The following is a 24,581-nucleotide window of genomic DNA, read 5'->3' as shown; positions in this document are numbered from 1 at the left end:
GGTAGTACGGTGGTAAATATCCCCTGCCCGTTTGTCAAGTACAGGCATATCTAATTATTATTATTTACTTGCCAATCTCAACAAAACCAGAAATAAGCCACCAAAAGTATTCAGATTAGAATATTTTCGTGTTATGTCATTTTGGCCGACTTAAGTCCCCAACATTTATAGATTACGACAGATAAAAATTTTCTTATTGTAAATATATTTTTTTGAACAAAAAAAGCATGTCAAAAGAATACTAATTGGTGCACAATAACAATAAACAGTACCCCCGATACAAGTAGGTTGTTTCGTAAAGATATGAGTTGTGTTAGATATTTTTATCAGCTGAGATAGTTAGAGAGTACTCATTCGTAAACAGAGAAGAGATTCTCAATAAAAAACTAAACATTTCAATATAATATGTAGTTTGACTGTACACTTATACGTCACTATACAGCTTTTCGGTATATAAACTCTTTTTAATTGTGGAGTGTATGTAGGGTTCTAAGTGCCATAAAGTAAAATATTCTAAATATCAGTGCTCAGTGAGTTAAGGAACCAAAATAATTTCGTATTTGATGACACTGAAAAGGTATAATAGGATTTTTTTTAAATTTCCAATGAATAATAAATTTGGCACTTATAACCATTTGTACAAACAACCAATTTTTTTAGACATACGGTGAAAAAAAAATACTTTTCAATATATTTTCCACATCCAACAACCAATTATTGGAAATGAAAATATTCTGACTCGATGCAGAACAATAACAAGTCATGAACACCTGCGTTATAAAATTCGATAACCGACTTGTAGGTCAACTAACCTCAAAGGAATAAGAATAAAATGCAATTTCAACTAAAAACTATCGAAAATTGGAACAAATCTTTGTTATGCTTATGCTGTAAACCAGTGCCTTTATTCCACTGTACCCACCGCAAATGGTATGTTTCGCGCTGGAATTATTGAGTTGTTATTATCTTGGTTATGCAATTGCTTATAACACAATATATTCATGTCACAATATATTCCACTCGCGGTGCGTAAACTGGAATAAAGGTGCAGAAACATATCTCATTCGTAATGTGAGGTATTAATGTATAAAATTTTTGAGTCAGTCGATTTGAACAGACGAAACAAACAGTAGTGAAAACCTTACAGAGGATATTTCAAATTTGTAAACCATATAATATTATGACGTAACAATGATTAATAATCTAGATATACATAAGAAATAAAAATATGTAAGATAACTTATTTGAAATTGTGATTTTTGTTAATCAGAGGTACACCATGGGCATCTAATGAGAAATTTTTATAGTGGTTTGAGTGTAGCATCAAACGTTTGCATTTTGTGTAGATATAACGCACAAATTTCTTGCATTGTGTATAAAATTGAAAATATATTCTGAATGCGTGTCTAGGTATCCATTTCGCCCTATTATTATGCGAGTTTCCACGAAACACACGCAACAATCAAAGCGTGTCAGCTTTACAAAAATAATTATATATTGATTTTACTTCACCATAAATGCTTAAACGGTAATCGCACGCATTTGCTTTATGCATTCAGCTCACATTTTGGTTTCAAGTCTTGCAGATATAAGCCAAGTGCACATATTGCAAATAATATAAATACCAGTAATAAATAAGTATCAAAATACCAAACTTGAAATGTTGAATAGTCCTATATGCCACAAAAAACATAATATAAAAGACATGGTGTCTTTCATATTATTAAACTCATTTTTTATATGAAATCAGCTGATGGCAATGGACCAGGATTGCTTGCAAAAAATGAAACGTTTATTCATTTTTACCTGTATACTTTAATTTAACTTTTTTGGCACTTGGTGCCTTATTACTGGTATTCATATCATAAATGACAGTCAATAATTTACTGTACTGTATAATATTCCATTGATTTATCATGGTCTACCTTTAATGGATTCGAGGATGACAAATTGAATGTATTATGTTAGCCTGATATAACTTTTTCGTTAACATTTCAGGTTGCATTTTTATGTCGTATTTTTAAAAAACCTAACATTTTTTTATTCGAATTACGTCTGCGTTTACGCGAATAAAATAATTATTCGCATATTTATTTGCTGCATTCAGCCGAGTTAATCACCACATTGAAAACGATCACAGTATTTATAAATTCTAAGGCTTTGAGTCGTCGGGATTTTGGCACATGACGACAACACTGTTAAGGTCAGTCTCCTTCGCACTGTCATTCGAGAGTTTCTTTTCGAGGACGGCTCTGATCTTGTCGTCGCCGATCAAGAACATGGCTTCGTCGTAGGATGGAGGGGGTATCTCGGAGCTGGTGGACTGTGCCAGTAGACTCGAGCTACCGCCGACAATGAGGGCTTCGTAGGAAGGCGGAAGAGTGGCCGTCGAAGCCGTCCTGCCCACTTGGCCGTTGTTTAACACCTGCTCTGCGTGAGCTACAGCCAAATTCTGCAAAAAAGAAAAAAATAAAATGAAATCAATTGTTAAGTATTCTTTATATTCTTTCTCTACAATACGGTGGTATTCAAGTGCCCACAGTGGTTGAGTGGTGTCAACTTAATAATTCATGGGTCTCAGGTGTGAATCCTGAGTCTGGTAAATATACATATTGTTTTTTCAATGTGCGTTTGGACCTAATAGGTTGAGCAAGTGGCTAATATCCATTTCTTGTAAAAACAAAAATCAGCTAGCCGGCTCCAACATCTAAACTTGCCTTGTGTGCCGCACAGCCATAAATCAAACCTTCTGAGACCGGCCAACCAGTGTTGCATGTGACGACCTCGCATACCTAGCAACACTCGCGCGTAATCTCTCGAAACGTGAAAATATACTCTGGCTAGACGTCAAACGCCATTACGCAAATATGTCATCAGACGCGGAAACAGGGATTATTATGTATTGGTACCGCAGAAATTTAAGTAGAAGGCGAAAATAGTGGATTCATCCGTCAATTAGGTATATATCGATACACAGTGGATCCTGACGTCTAGATAAGAATGGCTAATGACCGATGAGAACGGTTTGCGCAAGCTAGCTCATACATAATATGCGCAAGCGCAGGCTCGGTAGAGCCAGTCTCGACAAGTAGGTTGAGTCGCATGCGACTTGTCGATTTGCAACAGGGTTTTTTTTTTCAAATAAACAGTTGCATTCGACCAATCTGCGGAGCTTCATTTGGCAACATGTGTTTTGTGACTAACGATGATGTCACATCGACGTTTTCGGCATGTTGCAAATAAGGCGAGTTCTGATGTGACAGCGGGCTTTATAGAACATTGTAATTTATGCTGCTGCATGATGACATACTTCGAGTCACAATCTTCAGTGGCTGTTTTCTTCAGGCAGCTGTATGTAACGATAAAATAAATGTAATCTGCTATTCCCTTACCGATACTGTGACCATTCGTCCATTATTTTAGTCAGTCTTTTATTTTAGCGTTATGTTTTTTAGATTTATTTTTTATGGTAAACCCAAATTAATTTTATTTTATTTCTAAAATAAATCTACTACTCAAGTACTAGATTAATGTTGAAATTTTGAATAGGTAACAGAAATGTTAAACCCAAAAGAACACTGCACCCAGATTGACAGTGAGGAAAATCCTTTTGTCTGATTATTACGGACACAATTTCGATTGGCAATTTTGAATCAGATTTAGAAGGGAACATTTTGGAGTTTTACATTGTTTAAGGGTGCTATAAAAAAACCTTTTCACATGACATGTGTATTTTAAGGTGAAACACAGTGTACAGCTGTGCACTGAAATAAGCTTATCGGGTGCGCTACCGATTGCATCGTTCATTGAGTCTGTGACAAATGTGTAAATTTTAGAGAATGTTTTGTACATATAACTACTTGGCTTTGATTTCAAGTTGGTCGTTCAAACACGTATCATTCGACTCTCATTGAAATTTCAACAATAACAAAACAGAAATCTCCGGTTGACACTAAAGATTAGTGCACCATGCACGCGATTTACGCACATTTAAACCGGTGGTGGACAAAATCTTTATTACCAAGCACTCTTTACACTGACATAAATATAAATACATTTTTAATACCGCTTTTGTTCATTAGGACATTTTCAACATAAACGACAATGAGCACAAGCATAGACAGTACCACAGAAAACTGTTGAATAGGTTGAGAGAGTTGTTGTGAGAACCCTGGGGTGTTAACGGATGATGAACCAACAGATATTAGTGTTTCACAATCCTTTTCATCAGGTCTGTTCTTAACGGTTATCACTTTAGCACATTACGGTTATTTTCATTCTTACAAATTAGCACGGAAGATATTTTTTACACTAAATGGTTAGCGGCGGATATCTCTAATTCATAATACAGCGAAAAATTAGATTGGTAGACATGTCGGTCAAATTCGGATATGTTCATAATGCCAAACCCAAGCGGATAAGACCGAAAACAAGCGGATAAAGCCAAACGAGCGCTATCTAGTTGGTAATGAGCCAAACACAAGAATTTTGTATTGACATGTCAGACGTATCAACATAACCTACAATATTCTTAGTCATGTCATTGCGATTGTAGCAAAATAGTCAGATCTTGCATCTCAATTCTCAATATGTAAAATTGACATACTGTCTCCTTCTCAAAATTAGCACGGCTAAGCGAGGTCCTGTTAAAACATATCACCTTTCGACAGTTCAGACGGTTAACTTTTTTACATAATTAACAGTCAGAATACGTTAAGTAATAAATGTGATATATTTATCTTAATTAGCTCTTTTTTGATGTTAGTGATATGTTAAAATAGGCCTGCATAATATATTCATATAATTTTTTAAATTACCATATTTTGCACATTTCATTTGAAAAAACAACAGGATTAAAGAGTTTGGACTATTAATATTTTTACTGAAATTTTTAATGGCGATTCCACAATGTTATGAGTGCTAGTGAATTGGTAGCCATAGAAAAATAATATTCTATAAGTACATGTACAGCACGGCAATCATTGAAATTTTATGTTGCAAATAATTGCATTTCTTTTTTATAGACACGGCTGCAGTGCACAATGCAGTCGGCATGCGATCTTTTACTTAATTTTACTTTAGCGAGGGTGGGCACACAGTATTTTTTGTCATTATCGTTTAAGTATAAAATTTTAATGTTTTATTTTTCAAGTTAAGTTGTTTCGTGTTGTTTTTTTTTTTGTTAAAATTCGTTGAAATATTGAAACCTTTAAATCAAAATTTATAATATTGAAAGAGTTTTATATACGGATAAAAGCGATTGAATGGTTTCCTCAAGATCGAATCAAATGCTCCTCAGCGTACTTTTGGCAGATCCTTGACCTATAGAGTATTGAATCAGGTTCGGTCGGGAAGTCAACATGATAAAGATGAACCATCAATCTATTTAGCTCCAGCGCCTAATCACTTCAGATGAGATTAAAATGATAAATCTTTGAATCAAATAAAAAAAAACTGTATTTTATAAAATATGCAAGATTTTAAAACGAGTTGGTCGAATAATTAATTTCGTATTTTGCTATGAAATATTTTAAAAAGAAATCACGACGTTGTCGTTCGTAAAAAATACTGTTAAATATTTATAAAATAAATTATTTAAACTTAGCATACACAGGCGAAAGACGGAAGAATACAGCAACGACGACGCACATGTACGGAAAATCTGCGTAAACAACAATAAATTTTTATGATACCATTTTTGCATAAACACACAACGAAATGACAATGAAGCTAAACGATTTTTATTATCGCGCACTTACATTTTTTCAAACGAGTACAATGTATCATGACGCTACTATATTTTTACACAGACGGTGGCCTCTGGAGAAAATAATGAAATTAAAACCTTAACGGCGTATTAAATATGAATGCAATTTTACCAACAATTTAAATTGATGGTAACTGAAGTAGAAGGCATTGAGCTATGTGAAAAAGTAAACATAATGCGATAATTCACAGGAGAAGGCGGTGCGCGTCAATTTTTTGAGTGGTTCGATCACATAAAATAGAATCTGATCTAATACTGCAGAACACATTAAGTGTGATGGGGCCGGAAGGGTGGCACGAGTCGCTCAGTATACGTTTCAAGAGGCAATCTTTTTTGTTATTGGTCCAATTGAAATTTTCGTCAAGCAATTCTCCGTGGTCGATTCCCAGATAGAAATCTAAAAAAATATGCTGTTGATTTACTTTCTGAGATAATGAATGTCAAATGTATCTCAACTTCATTAGATGGGTGGTGCAGGGGCGTCTGTTTTTGTGTGCCTTAAGGAATGTCGTGTAAACTCCTCGCAAATTCTAAGCTTCGACAAGCCACCTCCTGTGGGCCTTCTGACAAGTGTAATCGAATACCAGTGGCACACCTGTCAATAGTCTGGCGAATAAACATTTAGTTTTCAATGTGTGGACCTAATAGGTTGAGCAAGTGGCTAACATCCATTTCTCGTATAAACAAAAATTTGTTAATACAAACCTCCACCCTGCAGAGGCCCATATTATGATCTTCTTACGATCGGACATGGTAAAATATATAATATAAAAATAGTATTATAAGCAAAACAATATTCATAAGCACTCGTCGATTTTAATACAAATATAAAGTGGTATCTATCGATTTCGATAAAGCCAGTGTATTTATTATACGTGAGTTTCGTCCAGAGTGACATTCTCATGAGAAATGTTAATAATTGCTTGTGGTTAAATGATTTTTTTTTACAATCCATGGTAAATGTTAAACAATCATTCGCTATGAAGTCTTCGCACCGTAAAGCGTAGAGCTAGCTAACGCAGAACAAGGGTAGTATAACTGACATTTTGCAATGAAATGACGAAATGGTATCAGTATAGACTTAGATAAGTGAGAACAATATTTACGCGAGAAATAGATTATGCACATGGCCTATTTTCGTGAATGAAAGAGTGGAATTGATGCATTAAACGGAATACTATGTAGCAAGCCACGCTGGACAAGTTGTAAATATAGAATTATCACGTGGACGACAGATGATAAAACAACAAACTCTGAGAGAAGAAATAAAGTGAAAGTGTTTTTTTATTATGTGCACAAGATAAAAACATGCTAACAGAAAAATAAGATAAAATAAATTCAAATTAAACATCGGAGTGTCGGCAACCCACCTGATAAAAGAAGCTGCGTTGATACTATTAAGAAATTATTACCATAAACATTGCGTGCGGCAATGAGTATTATTGTGTACGTCAGTGGCGAGGGGTGGGATGTAGGCTCTTAAGATTCGACATAATTTTTTTTTTTCGACCATGTCCGATCCTAATAGGATCATATGGGCCTCCACAGAGTAGAGGTTTGTATTAACAGATTTTGTTTTTTACGAGAAATGGATGTCAGCCACTTGCTCAACCCATTAGGTCCATACCCTGACTCACACACAAAGTGAAAAACAATATGTGCACTTGCCAGACCCAGGATTCGAACCTGGGACCCACGGCGTGATAGTCCAACGCTTAAGCCGCGCGGCCACTGTGGGCGCCAACATAAATAGTGCACACTAAACTTTGTCAGTCATACTTATTTATTTTTATTGTACCAAGAATACAATGTGCAGATGGAATTTTAAAATTCTATGAAATCCTGCCTAAACCAAATTGTAATAGTTTAGGAATGCGATGGGCGATTCGACAAAATAGTGCACACTTTTTCAGTCATACTTATTTGTTTTCGTTGAATTAAGAATACATAACATTATAGACGGTGTTGGTTAGGTTTTTAAAATTCATTAAGCCTTGCCTATACCAAACCATAATCGATAAAAAATATTCTTCTATCAATAAAATATTTTTTGACTATTATCTTCAATGGCTTGGATTAGGCAGGGTTTAATTCAATTTCAAAAACCACAAAATACACATTGTACTCTTAGTTCAATGAAAACAAATACATTTGGCTGATAAAGTTTAGTATGCACTATTTATGTCAGATCTCAACAGTCTACCTCCACCCCTTGGCCACTGGTATACGTAGTACGTTATCCGGTTTCAGAAACAATTCTTCTTTCTTATCCCCCTGTTTCTTGGCTTAGGAAGGGTTTAATTGAATTTAAAAAAACTAACCGATACCATCTGCAATTTGTAATGAAAACAAAAAGCATGACTGACAAAGTTTGGTGTACACTATTTATGTCGTACACTACCACATACCCAGTTTCTGCCGCAAGCACCTGTTCCCGAAGCTCAGTACCTATACGGTTGCTCTTAATCTTCGTGAGGTGCCATGATTTGCTACTGCACAGCAACACCATAAGAATAGACCTTGAGAATCCGACAACATTCCACATCAAGTTGAACATTGCTCCAGCTATTCCCATTCGGACAGAAAACTCTCTTTGCGATATGCCAATCTCCCATGATGTGCACCTGTGGGCATTTAAATACGATGACACCGTTGATGTTTAGGTTGAAACGTTGGTTTGGTTGTTATGCAGACTGTTGATTGCCTCATGAATGTTCCCGATTGAGTTATCGAATAGGATAGCATCATCAGTGTACTCCAGGTCACATCGTTTCACGCTTTGGAAATAAATGTCTGATAGTGAACAAAGATAATGTTACTTAAATAATCACGCAAATGATAATTTTTATTTTAAAGATTTTTTTTGTTACTAAGTACAGTGAACAAAAACATTGTTTAATTTTTTTTTTTGACTATATAAAAACAATTTTATTTTATTCATCAATTAGAAAAAAATATACCAATGCAATGTCTCTATTGTAGAAAGAATATTCCCCAACCAGAGTTTGTGTTGTTCACCGTTATATTTGTGCTCTATGTGATCCGATTGGCTGGTGTGGCAGTCATTTGAACAGATAACTTATCACCCGCAACGGATAGCATGGATTCTATAGAACTACACGTCCAGCGACAAGCATGCGGAGTAGTCATGGGAGGAAACGAGTCACCTAAATTTGAACATAACTGACCGCGTCAATTACATGGCTTGTCTCATTTTCACTGATTAGGTGATTCGAGTCACGGATAACAAAAATTCTATCGCAATCACGAAGAATGCTAAAACTTACTTCTGTTTTCAGAGTGTTTCAGTAGGGGTAGGCGAGTATTTAAAGTCTACTTTCTTCATAAAAAAAAATTTAATTGCCTTAATACGAATTTAAATAATAATTTCATTATTTAATATTCATTATGCATTCAGTGCAATGTGGCATGGCGAAAAGACAACATTCAATGAATATGGCAGCAGATAATGCACACAGTGGTACACAAAGGTCTTCATCGGATAGTGTATTGATCTCGGCTGATGACGATAATTTACAATAATTTTTAAAAAATCCATCAATCACACAAAAAATGACATAGATAAAGTTTTTAAAATAAAAATGATTTTACTGTGGGAAACGATAAAAAAATAATATAAACGTGAAGGTTGAAGGAAGCAATTAAAGATAAAGTATGTATCTGTTCTCAGTAAACAATATTTAAAAAAAGATTTATATTACTGCAGATAATGTCTGAATGTTGAAAAGAACAAATATTATCAGGCAAAACGTGTGCGGAAAATAATATATTATGATGGATATATTGGACATTTCGTGATAACAATGTGTGTAAAAATATACATAAAAATGCCACTACCTGTCTGTGAAACTGCCTATTCTTAAATAAAGATTTAAAAAAAATATAATTTTACCATACATTGCCCAGGCCCTCACCTACAACATCAATAACAGATAATATATTATGCAAGTCGTAGCGTTCAAATTTGGGGCATTATACATATATTATTATGTGTACAATGTCCCACACATCACATTTATTTTATTGTAGAGCTGCAAATCAGTTCTCCCCATGAGCACATCAAATCTTTTACCCGCTGCGCGGAATGATCTTAGTCTCAATGTCTGCTTATACTAGAACTGTTATATTGAGGCGGTCAGAGCAGAAGTGGCGTAACCCACAAAAATGTCTAAGCGGAGTTAACCATTGGAAGACGTTCCTTTTCCAATAGTTAATTGAGACATTTTTGTGGGTTACGCCACTTCTGCTCTGACCGCCTCATTATCATGGCTACGATTTTATAGCACTGTATGCAGCTGGGGTCGGGGGTGTAGATTTATACCTGAAAGTGTGGGGGGGTCCATAGTTCCCCAGATCACTGTCATTACGTCCATAGCCAAGATATAATGGTAAGTTTATAGTTACCTATGCATATTTATATTGATATTCGTCTCCCTTATGTCTCTCATGAACCAACATAATATCAACGGAAATTAACGAGAGAGTCATGTGAACAATTTGAACATGTTGACATTTTAAGTCCCGTCTATTATCTTGCCAAACTAAAAGAACGTTTTACATGACATGTGTCAAGCCTGTAGTCACACCTACACCTCAGAAACCTGGTTGTTAACTCTGCTAAATGGACATTTTTGAAAGAAAAATTCTTCACCGTATTTATGAGTACTGCATGAGGACTGCAACAATTGGAGGAGAAGATACAATGCTAAGTTCTACAGTCTGTACGAAGATTGAAGTGTAGTTTAATAAGTTGTAGATTGGGAGATAGCCATGGCTTGGTCATGTGCACCGCATGAACCGACAAGGAGAGTAATGTGAAGCAATCCAATCGGACAGTGAAGAGGTTGGCCAAAAATTCACAGGTTTGGACACTTGTTGGAGTCGAGCTGGATATATTGGACATTTTGTGATAACAATGCAAGTAAAAATATATTATATAAAAAAAATGTTACTGCCTGTTTGCGAAATTATGTATTCTATACAGTTAGGTATGCATATTTTAAATTGATATGCATCTAAATAATGAAGAAAAACAAGTATTAGGTGGAAGCCAATTAATTTAGTATTCAGTCATTCGCTGTTAGCTAGGAACAATAGCGGCTCTAGCAGTTTTCACATGGTGGGGTGATACACTCACTATTCAATACCAACCAATTTCTTTTTCCCATGTTATAGAGAAGTTCGTTTCCGCTTTAGACAAATACAGCTTTAATATTACAAACTGAAAGAGTACCAGACTAGCAGCGTTTCCAGACGTCCTGATTTTTGCGGGGATTTCCTGCTTTTTATAACATAGATTGTCCTGCGCGAGACAGCTAAATTCACGATCATTCAACAAATACTCTCAGATGAATTAAAAATGGTCAGATGCAAGAAACAGATGTTCTATTGAGTTAATAAAATCTAAATTATATGTTCAATTCAACATGATAATATATTCATATGCTGAATACATTAAGCAGCAGAAAGAAACTCTTCGTGAAATAAAATCTTCAGCCAAGTAGGTACAGATAGGTTAATGTCGGGAAAAAATATTGTTTAATATTATTCTTTTGATAGTTAAAGAGTTTTGTCATTTATGATTGATATTATAGAAATAAACATTAGAAATATTGAACAATGCGTTTTTTTGGGTTGTCCCGCTTTTTGCTACTAAATCCTGATTTGGTAAAATAATTATCTGGCAATGCTGCTGACTACATATTACATTGTAACTATTGTGACTGAATGACTTCAAGTCACCTTTATAAAAATGCCTGACGATCGAACGAGATTTCATCGACAGGCTAGGAGTATTTGAAAACTCAATTTACCATGTGGTCACAATTTTTATTATTATTTTATCATCATCAACCAGGGTTGATACTTTTCTGGATGAAGGCCTCCCCTAGCTTCCTCCACTCTTTTCTGTCCCTAGTTCTTAGGATACATTATTCTTCAAAACAAAGTCCTAATTCATATTGAATCTTAGACATGATTATATAATATTAAACTTATATCCCGTTTATACGGCATAACAAGAAAATGCACATGTAAACACGTATTATCGTGCAAATTGCAAGATTGCATGCATGTATCAAAAAAGTTCAGAAGGACCGTGCAATATCTGTGCCTGCGCAGACTCATTTTGGGGTTCACCGATTTTCACGACCTGTCAAGTAGTCTGTAGTACTATAAACTGACACTATAAACACCGCATCTCGTTTATTCTTTTAGAATGAGATTGGTGAGACAGCCAGCACTTTTACGTGCAAAGAGGCATTATCGCGATAGTTTAAAATACACACTATCTTTGCAAGCAAATCCATGCACGTATACATGCGTCATTAACAAAAAATATTATAATATCGTATTTTGATTTGCATCCACAAAACATAAAATTAATATTGACATTTAATAAATTTATAAATCATATTAATTGAACGATAAATAATTTCCTATATTTAAAAGAAACAGTAGATTAATAAGTACCATGAGTACCATAGTGAATGCTTTCCATTATTACTTTCAATTATATATTATTGTGACTGGGTATAATCCCCTTGAACCCTCAAGGTAGAACTGCCACTGGCTACGAGAGTTTGTTATGCATAATTTATTTGTATTGATGTATTTTCCATATTTAATTTCATTAATAGTACCTGTTTTAATACATACTCACGTCTATCAGCAAATGACGCTCAGACAATAATAATTATATCGAAACAAGTTGTATTTCGATCATAGATTTTATGATAAATAAACAGTACGTCTGTATGAAAGGAACCAATGATAATTTTGAGGTATTTTTAAAGTAATCATAATTACATTGGCATCTGTTTAATTGCAATATAATTATTTTACAATTGGCGATATTAAAAATGATAATTATGTAATGGCAGTGTTGCCGAAAATATATATTTAATTGATGTGCCACAAAGTGAGGGAGATACCAGTATGTAAAACGTCACTGAATTTAATTACTGGATGACACAATCCGTTTATAAGACAATTTCTCATCGCTAAAGCCTCAATTACATTGAGCTTCTTTACGAGCTGTTTATTGGCGAATTTAAAAGCGGGCGATTCAGCTACTACGATTTGATGATTACACACAAAACTTTCCATTCGCTGCATTTCATTCATTTCCATTCGCCAGCGACTATTTTGACGAAACGTAGTTCGTTTTTTTACCGGGAGGTTGGTACTGCGCTTTACTGCGCAGACGCAGTAGGCCCACACGCCGGCGTGTAGCGTGTAAAGTTGACCGGCTTTCAACTTTTCTCGGTAGAGTGTTTACAACCTGCTTATTAGCTTATTCGATGATTACACTGGGCGACTTTACAGGCAGATTGTAAATTCGCCAATAAACAGCTCGTAAAGAAGCTCAATGTAATTGAGGCTTTAGGCAACAATGCTACAAGACGGATCAACGCGCTGCCAGATTAAAAGGCTAGAACATGTCAAAGAGAAATTAAGTAAGTAGCGTTGATGTACTGGGCATTAACAATACTACTCATGGTCATCCAGGTCTGCTCATACAAATTTCATTTGGCGGATCACTGAAAAGTTTCCCTTCATTGGGAACTTTGCATTATGCTGGATTTCAAGGCGGCTTTGACACCGGTCAGTTGTTTCCACAGCCCTTGACTCCGTTGAAGCATTTAATGGACATAGTGAGTAAATGAGCCTGCTCATAAAAAATATGGGTGTGCCAGGATCTAATCAAACAAATTATGTTATTTTATAAACGGATACTTAAATGTGATTGAAAATTGAACTCTATCTACATTGCAATATGAATTCATATTGCAAATTTGCATTCATGTCTTTACAGTTCATTGTCGTCCTATTCTTTTATCGTGTTTATGTTTTGTTAAAATATTTACACATAATGCATAATATTACAAATAAATATTCACTTCACCATTGAGATTTTGTATTTTTGGATCAATCATAAGTATGCATTTTTTTTAACTCTGTAACATAATAGCGCATCAATTCTATACACAAGACTTGTAACAATTATAATACTTCAATACATAAATATGATAAACTACCCTCGATAGCCGGCGATAGCAGTCTTATGTATAGAATAGATGCACATAAGTCCCAATGATTAGAATAATGAAGTAGTAGCGGTGAAACAGTCACAGCAACACCAGGCTTTGAGAAAATTACATACATGTATTTCGACCTTGTCGGCAATCGCACCCGAAGCTCTCGGATGAAAAGTCATTGCCTTACGTATTGGACTACCACGGCCGCAAATTAAAAGTCTGCAGAAAGGCTCTTAATTCAAAACTATCTCAAAGTTGAAAATAAAAATACTAACTCATGTACAGGTGACTATTTATCGAGGCCATGTTAACTCGGAGTTGAACTGTGATTTTTTAATATTTTGATCACACTTTGAACAAATTTAATTCACAGTATGGAAGTAGTGGATGTATACATTTAATGAATCTGATTTAAATTTTGTATTGTGGTAGCGCCCAAGTGAGAAGTGCTAAGTGACCAACTATTATTATATATTTTTTTTACAAATGATTTATCACCTGTTGATGCGATTTTAATTACTAAACCAGGGTTCCTTAATCTTTTTGAGCCGCGACCCAGATTGGCATATAGCATCCAAGCAACGGTGAATGAAATAACACATATAGATAACAAATAAGTAATTTTATTAACAACATTTATTAATATGAATCTGGGTTTCAAAACAGTTGTGACAATGTTGCTAGATAGCGATACATAAATACAGTATGTGGGGCAGTGGCGAAGGGTGGATGTAGGCTGTTAAGATCCGACATAAATAGTGCACACTGAACTTTGTCAAACGTATTTGTTTTCATTGAACTAAGACTACAATAAATGTAGATAGTGTTTGTAAGTTTTTAAAATTCAATTAAACCCCTAAAGCCTAATCCAAGTCATTGTAGATAATAGTTAAAAATATTCGTTTATCTACATAATATCTAATATACACAGATAGATAAACAAATAAATATCTAAAATTATGCCATTAAACCATAGATAACTTAAGATATTTTATAGATAGAAGAATATTTTTATTGCAGGCAGAGCTTAATGAATTAAAAAAAAAAATTAATACCAGCTGTAATATTATGTATACTTAATTCAACGAAAACAAATAAGTATGACTGAAAAAGTGTGCATTATTTTTGTTGGATCGCCCATAGCATACCTAAACTATTATGGTTTGGTTAAGGTAGGCAAATTTCAATGAAGTACGACTGACAAAGTTTAGTGTGCACTATTTATGTCAAATCTTAACAGACTACCTCCACCCCTAGCTACTGATTTGGGGATTAGCAAAATAGGTTTCGGTAGTGGCTTAAAAGGTTGTTAGAATTATCTTAGTAGGTACATTTGTAACTTGTGGTATGGTACTACCTCAAAAATATTTTGCAACCTATTCAATATGCCAATCATCCTGAATGTGAGTCACGGCCCATAGATTGAGAACCCCTGCCTAAACGTTTATGTCATTGTGTAGTTGTGAATGTTTTCATTGATGTTTTAAAGCAGCGATTCCTAACCCTGAGTCAGCGGGCGCATTTGTGCATTTTTTTTAAATAATATAAATATGATTGATTTAAGTAGGTACTTAATAATTAATCGATTAATAAAAATTATTGAAATTGAATTTGAGTTGGTTGAAAAAAACGATATGTTAAAATCGTGCAACTTATCTATGCAAACCATTATTTTCAACAATGAACAATAAAATCGAAATACTGATCGCGACTCACTGATACGAATCCAAATCATTATTTAAGAATAGGAATATCCACACACATTCCAAACTATGAATAATTGATTGAATAAATCTAATGCAAAGTAAATTGTCATCCTTTTTTGTTTCATATTTTTCATTATATTTAAAACAAGGTTACTGACTAGGGATTGCTAAATAAATAGAATTAATATTCATTTGTCAACTATAAATATAAGTAATATTATGAAGTATTTTCTGTGTAAGTTACATTGGAAAAAAAATGTGCCCGCCACGTGCTCTTGATGAAAATAATGTTGGGAACCCCCGCTTTAGATTAACAGAGAAGTAGATTTCCTATCAACCTCAGCAAACTGAGAGTCAACTGAATATCAATAAATTTATCTCTTTAAATTATTCTGATCGATGATGCATCAAGTAGCAGATCGCATTAATAATATATTCGAATATGTTGCTTGAATACATAAAACGGTAAAGTAAACACACTACTATCGATTATGCTGTTGTTGTTTTACACGGCAGAATTAATTAAGAGACATAGTATCACCGCGTGGACACCTTTCGAAACCTGAAACTGGAAGCTGTGCCATTAACATAAATTCGTTTTTTATCACTGATTATCTTCTGATTACGTAAGAGATTCGACTAATAAGAGGGGTAATAAAAATTGTAAAGAATTACCGCAGACTGTGATGGTTCGTTGTTACTGAAGATCTTAATTTCTTATCGAATAGATCCTTTTGCGACTTTCATATAAAAGTTTATAGTGAAAATAGTGCAATATTCCCTGTGCACTTTTCATGTTTAGTCTACATCTTTATAGGTATATTATGTAGTAAAGTGTGCTGTTAGATGTATGAATGATAATGTCACTTTAAGTGTGTTGAAACCACTTCAACTGAACCCTTTTCGACACATTTACAGTAGTGTTCGCATTCATACACCTAACAGTACATTTTACAACATTATAAGCAGTATTACCAACTGTCGTTAACGAGAACATGCCAGACAGAGTATGAAAACAAGCCATTTGGCAGGAAAAGCAGATTTTGTGAAAATAAAATTACAAGTAAATTTACGGTACTGTTCGGTTATCAGAAATACAGCGGAAAACACATTTTGAAAATAGCCGATAAACTGGATTATTTGTTAGGTTAACCTAACCAAACCTTACCTAACCCAACCCAGTGGCGAAGGGTGGAGGTAGGCTGTTAAGATTTGCCATAAATAGTGCACATTAAGCTTTGGTAGCCATACATATTTGTTTTTATTGTACCAAGACTACAATTTACAGATGGTATCGGTTAGTAATTAAAAATCAATTCAACCATGCCCAAAACAAACGATAATAGTTTTGGTATATTTTGGGCGATACGACAAAATTGTGCACACTTTTTCATTCAAATATTTGTTTTCGTTGGATTAAAAATACATATTACGTATATTGTTGGTTCATTTTTTTAAATTCATTAAGCCCTGCCTCATGCAAACTATAATAGATAAAAATATTATTCTATCTATAAAATATCCAAAGATACATATGATTCAATTGCATAATTTTAGATAATTCATAGAAATACGAGTATTTTTTGACTATTATCTATTATGGCTTGGTTTTGCAAGGTGTAATTGAATTTTAAAAACTAACCAACACCATCTGTAAATTGTATTATTATTTCATTGAAAACGAATACGTATGACTGACAAAGTTTACTGTGAACTATTTATGGCGGATCTTAACAGCCTACCTCCACCCTTCGCCACTGACCCAACCTAACCTAACCTAAACTAACCCAAACTAACAAATAATCCAGTATATCGGGTATTTTCAAAATGTGTTTTCAGCTGTATTCCGATGACCGAACATTACCAAATTTACTTATTCTATCAAGAACGAAGTCAATACCTTTGCTTTCGTTTATCGAAAAGAAGGGCAAAAATCGAAAAAATGTCATTACGTGTAAAAACCACACATTTTAACAGAAATATTTATTTCAAAATCGATAACAGATACCTATCTATATTGTGTCGGTGGCGTTCAAGTTTCGTTGCATGTTTGAAGAAGAGAGCTTCTTTCTTGTAGTAAAGACATAGATAATTAAAGAACATACCGTTCAGATGAATAAATTGTTAAATTAATATTATATATACGCAGAGATTCTGAATAATACACAAAAACATTAATTAATGCATGAAATTTTTTCATCGTGTTTTATTTATCACCAAAATAGGTATAGACCTTATCTTCATTAAATATCTGAAAGTCAGAAATTTGATACTCATGAAAATAAATAAACTAAATATCTAGCTTATTTAAACACATTTAGCTGTTGAAGGAATTAAAAAAACGTTAGTAAAAACGCCACAAGCCAGATGCGTTTTTGCAAACTAGATGCCCATCAAAAAATGCTAGATCTGGCAAGAAAAAGGCTAAATTGGCAACGTTGATTATAACTAGAGAATGGCCTTAACGTTAGAACACACAAAAGACAGTAGTAATAATCTCCCTTCCATTTTACATACATCATCAGTACACTCAAACTACATACAGAACCCCGGCAGCCACAATATAAATAACATTAAATTATACCTAATTATATGATAAGCAAATAATTATTATGATTTAGTCAGACACGGTAATATAATAATTAAGTACGTAAAAATGTACAAAGTGTTATCTATCTCTTAGCACTATTTATGAATATTTTAAAGTGTCAGGCCAAGAGTTCAATTTGAAATTGAAATCAAATGTAATTCAATTGATAGTAAAGTTATTGAAGCTTTAAGTAATAGATTAACTAATTGTCAATATTATTATTTAATTGCATAGATATTTCTCAATTTCCTTGAAGAAGTTCGTTGACTACTTCTGAGAGAAAGTGAATTTTAATGTTATAATAATGTTTTGGATGTAGGGAACTAAACACAAATAATAACAAAATAAACATCATACATAAGATAAAAATACTTATAAATAACATTATATTGAGTTGCGATGCAAAAAAGAATCTACATACTTAAGGTAATTTATCTTGATTGGATTTTTTGCACTTATTATTTGACTCATTGAAGGCGGACAACAAGAAGAAAAAAATTGAACAAGTCCGATAAAATTTTGTAGTAAATTTAACAAGAGCTACAAAAACCACTATTACAACTTTTTTATTACAATGTTCAAGTACTTAATTTAAATATTTTTTTTAACTTGCTATAGGATATATTTTGTATTGAAATACTTCAAACATTTTAAATTTATATTTTTAAATACAGTCGAACTTGGTTATTACGAGGAAGATGGGACCGACTGAATTTGCTTGTTATAAGCGTTACTCGTTATATCAGAGAATAGGTATTTTTAAATGAACAGTCACATAACGCAAAAAGTCGCAATTCAAACATAAATATACAATTAGAATTTTTACCCGAAACAAGCACGGCATTCATAACTACAAAAGAAGTTGTTTATTGTAATGAACATTGACAGGTACCTAGTGACTTCACAAACCTTGAATTTTTTACATGCAATTTCAACCATGAGTGAAAACTTTTTCAATATTGTCGGCGAAAACACCAATTAGGTAGGTACTCGTTATAAAAGTGAATAAATGTATGGAGAAAACCATAAACTAAAATGTCAACGAATGTTTCCTCGTTACATCCGAGATCTCGCTATATCCGTGATCGCAATAACTGAGTTTGACTGTATGTAGCTAAGTTTATTAAGGTTTTAAGAAATGTCTAAAGATAAAAAATAAAAAAATTTACCAAGGACAAGTGGTGCCAAATTGACGCTATTTGTCTCCAGTGGGTCAAAATAATATATCAAAAACTGTCAATTAATAATCTGATCACCTGGATGTGATTCCACTCATTATGATTCTCAACAGATGGCATATGTCAAAATAAGTGCAGGACAGAAAAAAATATTGTTAATTATCGATTGCGATATGACGAATTCATCATTCCATACCGTTTTGTGAGCGAGGTATTTTGAGACCAAAAACCAAAGAAAAACCTAAAACAACCTAGGTAGGTACTGTAACCCAAAAAATGTTTTTTGGGTTATTTTTTGTGTTAGGTTTTTTTTATCTCAAAACACCTTAGCCACACAATCGATATGGAATACATACTGTATCAGTTTGTATTTGTTTACATGGCGATGTACCTTGGTCTGGATTGTTGCAATGCAGTTGGTTGCAAGGTTTTGGTTTTGCTCACCACAAAAACAATACATATTATGCTGTATATTTACCCAATGGATTGTTATGGCTATATGTAAGATTATCGTTGATTGAAAGGTTTTCTTGAATTTTTGAGATGATGGAGTTGATGATCCTATGTGCGAACTGCCGAACGGAATAGTTCAATGAAAATTATAGTCAAGGAAAGTTACTTAAGTATTGGTAAATTGAGATCCATAATCACTAGATATTAAAATGTTGGTAACTAATACATTGATGCTAACATATTGGTAATTTTATTGTGCACAAAGATGTGTTGAGAATTATTTGTAGACATCAACTTGCAGTGATCAATTGAAATCTTCTAAACATCATACGAGACATGTTTGGCTTATTAAAATGAAGCGATGTTCACAATATTCATTCGGTTTTTTTTAGCTATTTAGATTGGACGGAGAAAATAATAATTCATGAGCATATTATGTACTCACTCTGATTATGGCCCGCTGGTGCATTAGCATTTGTATCACACTCTTCCGTCTTAAATACAGCATACTTTTGACGGCAATCATCATCCCCGAGCATATAAAAATGGGTCCAACTAACCACATGTGTCCTAAATTGTTAAATATATAGCCATCGGCATCTCCTAAGGCCAACACTGTTATCACTGTACCGACGGAAAAAAGCACCATTGAAAGCACAAAATATGAATAGCTCGTGCAGTCGCATCTTCCAAATCTTTGATCTTCATCGAAGTCGATTTCCCTTTGCCTCAAGCGATGAAGGCGCTGACGGATAAACGGACTGTCAAAGACGGTAGCCATTTTACAGCATTTTATTTACGTCAAATCGTTGAAGAGAATCGTATATCGATGAGATTGGCTAGTTATTCTCTAATTATCATTATTTTAAAGACTGTAGAAACGATAAACAATGACTTTCCACAACTTTCCACATCAACCCGAGCGACCATGACAACTTTGGACGAAATTTGACGAAATGAGACACTTTTTAGTTTTTCACACTACGTTGGTAAGAATGGTAGGCAGTGTTGCCATATTTTGAAAGTGGAATTATAGTACAGAGCCTCCAAAATTATAGTATTTGGGGATAAAATATAGTACGCGTTGTCATCTGTTGAAAATGAAAATTTTCCCAATTTTTCATAGTCGGCTCGTTTTTTTTAGGAAAAATATTTCGCCGCGGGCCGCAGGTTCCCGATTTTTCATGGTCGGCTCGTTTTTTTTAGAAAAAATATTTCGCCGCAGATTTCCAAATTTTCGAAGACCACTCGATTGCGAAATGGCAAATGCGAAATTATAGTACTTTTATATTAAATTATAGTACGATATTCAAAATTATAGTATTTTGGGTGTACTATACCTATTTTATATTGTACATAGTACGCGGACCAAAATTATAGTACAAATACTATAATTATAGTAGGGTTGGCAACACTGGTGGTAGGCACTGTGCAAGTGCTGCCAAAAGCAGAAAAAAAATTGAAAAAAAAAATCTGTAAGCATACAAGTAAACATTTTTTTAGGGTAGGAATTAATCGCACAATGCAATAATCAAAATTCACAAAAAAAAAAAAAAGTTTGACATTTGGAAAGTAGTTTTCACATATTATATTAAATGATTTCATAAATAAATAGATGAAATCACATAAAATAGTTTGTTTCACAAAACAAAAATCATAAATCACTCATTGTAAATATAAATTCACTCAATTTTGACAACTGCACACATTTGTAAAATTGTTTTCACCGATAAATAATAGGTATATCGCACAAAGAAAAGGTAGAAATTCACAAATGTCAGACTAATAATTGTAACAGCAATACAATTTATTAGAAGACAATCGCAAAAATGATGCTTAGGTGTCAATATAATTAATGTTTAACGCAGTAATATAAATAGGTATATATTCGTGCTGCTATCGTTCATATATTATTTGATGTAAATCTACAACCAAATAACACCACCTAGGTATATCTTTTTCGGTTAATCGAAAAAAAAATTGGTAAATGTGGCGCAGATGCCGTCATGAGAATGTATAACTATCTTTTTTGAACCAAACCTAACCTAACCTAACATGACCTAACCTAATCTAACCTAATCTAACCCAACCTAACCCAACCTAACCTGACCTGACCTAACCTAACCCAACCTAACATAACCTAACCTAATCTAACCTAACCTAACCCAACCTAACCGAATCATATGAGGTAAAGAAGACTCTCACCCTGCAGGACTTGCCGCAAGACAGATTCTACCAGGGAACCGGAAACTTTTTCTCACTGCCTCATCCCGCGGAACGCAACCGGATTGACCATGGATACAATGATCAGACTCTGCCTGAGGCAACGCAGAATGAGCTGAGAATCTTCACTGATGGCAGTCTCTTGAACGGCAAAGTGGGTGCAGCATTTGTACCTTACGATGGCGTGAGAGAGTTGCCGTCGAGAAAGATCAAACTCGACGACATCTGCTCAGTGTTTCAGGCGGAACTCCTGGCGATCCGAGAAGCTTGGAGCTACGTTCTGAAGAAATCACCAAACAGATGGAAACAAATAACGATCTTGACAGACTGCAAATCAGCCGTCCATGCAATAACGGACCGAAATTCGGTCAATCCTATTGTCATGGACATTAAAACTGATATCCTGGAACTACGATGCAGAAAACAGAACGTGTACATCGGCTGGATAAGGGGTCACTGCGGAATCCTAGGAAATAAAAAAGCGGACAAAAAGGCTCGAGAGGCTACTCTTAAGAAGACGGCCACAGATTTTGCCAAGTTTCCGCTCAGCTTTGCCAAAAGGATAATAAAAAGCAAGACTCTTCAACTCTGGAATGATCGATATTTGAAAGAAACGACAGGAAATATTACTAAAATGTTTTTCCCAACAATTTTCCATGCCTTTGATTTCAGGAGAATGCAGGAAGTTGGCTTTGAACTCACACAATTCCTCACGGGTCACGGTGGGTTCATGAGCTACCTGCATCGATTTAAGCTCTCCGAGATCGACAGCTGCCCGTGTGATGATATGACCCCTCAAAATGTCCCTCATCTTTTTATGCATTGCCCCATTTTCAGCTTCCAAAGACAGCAGCTGGAGGCGCGATGCAGGAGTCTAGATGAGGACCTATGCGACATCGGATCTGTGATAGTTCACAAGGAACTATCACGAAAGGTAGTATCATACATGATTAAAATAGTGCAGGATATTGGCAAAATAAACAAAGCCAGGACACAAAATGCCGAACACTCTTCAAGTGAAACGGAAGGCCTGGTGATTTCTGTCAACAGTCCGTCTTCTCCTGAAGAGTTTTCTGTGGTTTCCTCTTCACAAGAGCAAATGCGGAGAAGTTCCTGTTTAGACCCACAGTAGTATATCCCTCCTGATCCCAACACTATATAGTAAAAAAAAGACTAATAAATAAAGAAAATTCCAATTGAAGATCTACAAACCTTGTACATAATTAGCAAGGTCAATAATAAACGCAACTCCCATATATAAAAAAAACCTAACCTAACCTAACCTAACCCAACCTAACCTAACCCACCCCAACCTAATATTACCTAATATACCTAATCTTAGTTTGTGATAATGATGCATCAAAATGTATGAGTATTTCAAATTTTAAATTTACAATTATTGGATAGAAAAAACTATACGCCGACAGAAAAAGGTTTTTATTATAATAATTGTCTACATTGAATAAACTGTTTTCGTAAAAAAAAATCATAAAAGCCCATGACGGCATCTGCGGCACAATTACCTAAGTTTTAATTAATCTCACTTTTTTTGGTACTTATAGTATTATTTGAATCTGAAAGTAGGTACCTAATACATATTTATGTTTTGCCAAAATATTGTTTAAAATCATTAAACCTATTTTTCTTAGTGATTATATTCTTTTACAATTAATTGGTTACAATAGTAATACGAATACGTGAAGACTACTTTTTCCTTAGTGCAAATCGATCATTTGAGAGTTGTAGTTGATTTGTGAATATCATCAATTTCCGATGTGACGAACATCTTTTTAAATGTTGTCAGCGCTTTGTGAAAACAGTCTATTCAATTGTGCGAATAAATATTCCCAATTTTTTTACACCAAAGTGATTGGACGGTGCAAATAATTATGTTCAAATTTTAAGAGGAAGAAAAAATACGTAAATATTAGCCTGGTCTTGGACATTATAAAACCAAAAACCTTAATACTGTGTAGATAAAAATAAAATGCGTTATTATTCGCTATTGACTCTGAAGTCCCTTGAGATGTTGATCGTATTTTTTGCCTTGTGTTCTTCTGTGCTGGCCCCCTTTTTACCCCCTTTTCTTCTCGATTATTTATCTCTCTGGTTGCTTATCTTGTTTAGCAGGCTGGCAGGACCGACGCTTCTATCGTAGCGTCCTTTGTCTTTGGTTATTCCAATAGTTGATTATTTTTTTTCTTTTGTCAGAAGCGAAAAAAAATTGTCAAACGTTAAAGTACAATTAAATTGTGAAATTTGAGCATTAACATGGAGCGTAATGAAGCCAGCAACGTCGCGGAGGGACTAGCTATGGAGACCGACTCGAATGAGTCGGAATTACTGTTGGACGATCCAGTAGGTAAACTGAGGGCATCAGTAATGTCACTGGATAACAAGGTATCTCAGATTTTTTCAATCTTGACCCAACAGGGTCTGCCTGCAGTGGTGCCTACTCCGCAGAGGCCGACGGTAAACATCGACTATCCGGTAAGTTTTTTACGGCCACCCGCAAGGCCTGAAACAGCGGACAAACCCAACATGATTCCGATGCCTGTATTTAGTGTCGTAGTTCAGGAGCCTGCTTTTCCGACGCCAGATAAA

The 24,581-nt window shown here is 34.4% G+C and overlaps 2 protein-coding genes across 2 annotated transcripts; one reads left to right on the top strand and one right to left on the bottom strand.

Moving 5' to 3' along the window:
* LOC147069963 (uncharacterized) lies at positions 1–20,737 on the bottom strand. Its single transcript, XM_085949624.1, has 2 exons — positions 20,200–20,737; positions 1–2,452 (listed from the first exon to the last, which is right to left on the bottom strand). The coding sequence occupies exons 1-2, from the start codon at positions 20,533–20,535 to the stop codon at positions 2,153–2,155; spliced, it is 636 nt and encodes a 211-aa protein (XP_085805750.1). The 5' UTR covers positions 20,536–20,737; the 3' UTR covers positions 1–2,152.
* LOC147069962 (uncharacterized) lies at positions 20,711–23,109 on the top strand. Its single transcript, XM_085949890.1, has 2 exons — positions 20,711–20,743; positions 21,967–23,109. Exons 1-2 carry the CDS (start codon positions 20,711–20,713, stop codon positions 23,107–23,109), a joined length of 1,176 nt encoding a protein of 391 aa, XP_085806016.1.
* The last annotated feature ends 1,472 nt before the right edge of the window (positions 23,110–24,581 follow it).

Source organism: Rhyacophila brunnea, unplaced genomic scaffold, assembly GCF_057557595.1.
Source record: "Rhyacophila brunnea isolate RB1 unplaced genomic scaffold, BYU_Rbru_1.0 scaffold_22, whole genome shotgun sequence".
Taxonomy (NCBI): domain Eukaryota; kingdom Metazoa; phylum Arthropoda; class Insecta; order Trichoptera; family Rhyacophilidae; genus Rhyacophila; species Rhyacophila brunnea.
Note: the sequence above shows the minus strand (reverse complement) of the source record. Positions and strands in the feature narration are given on the sequence as shown.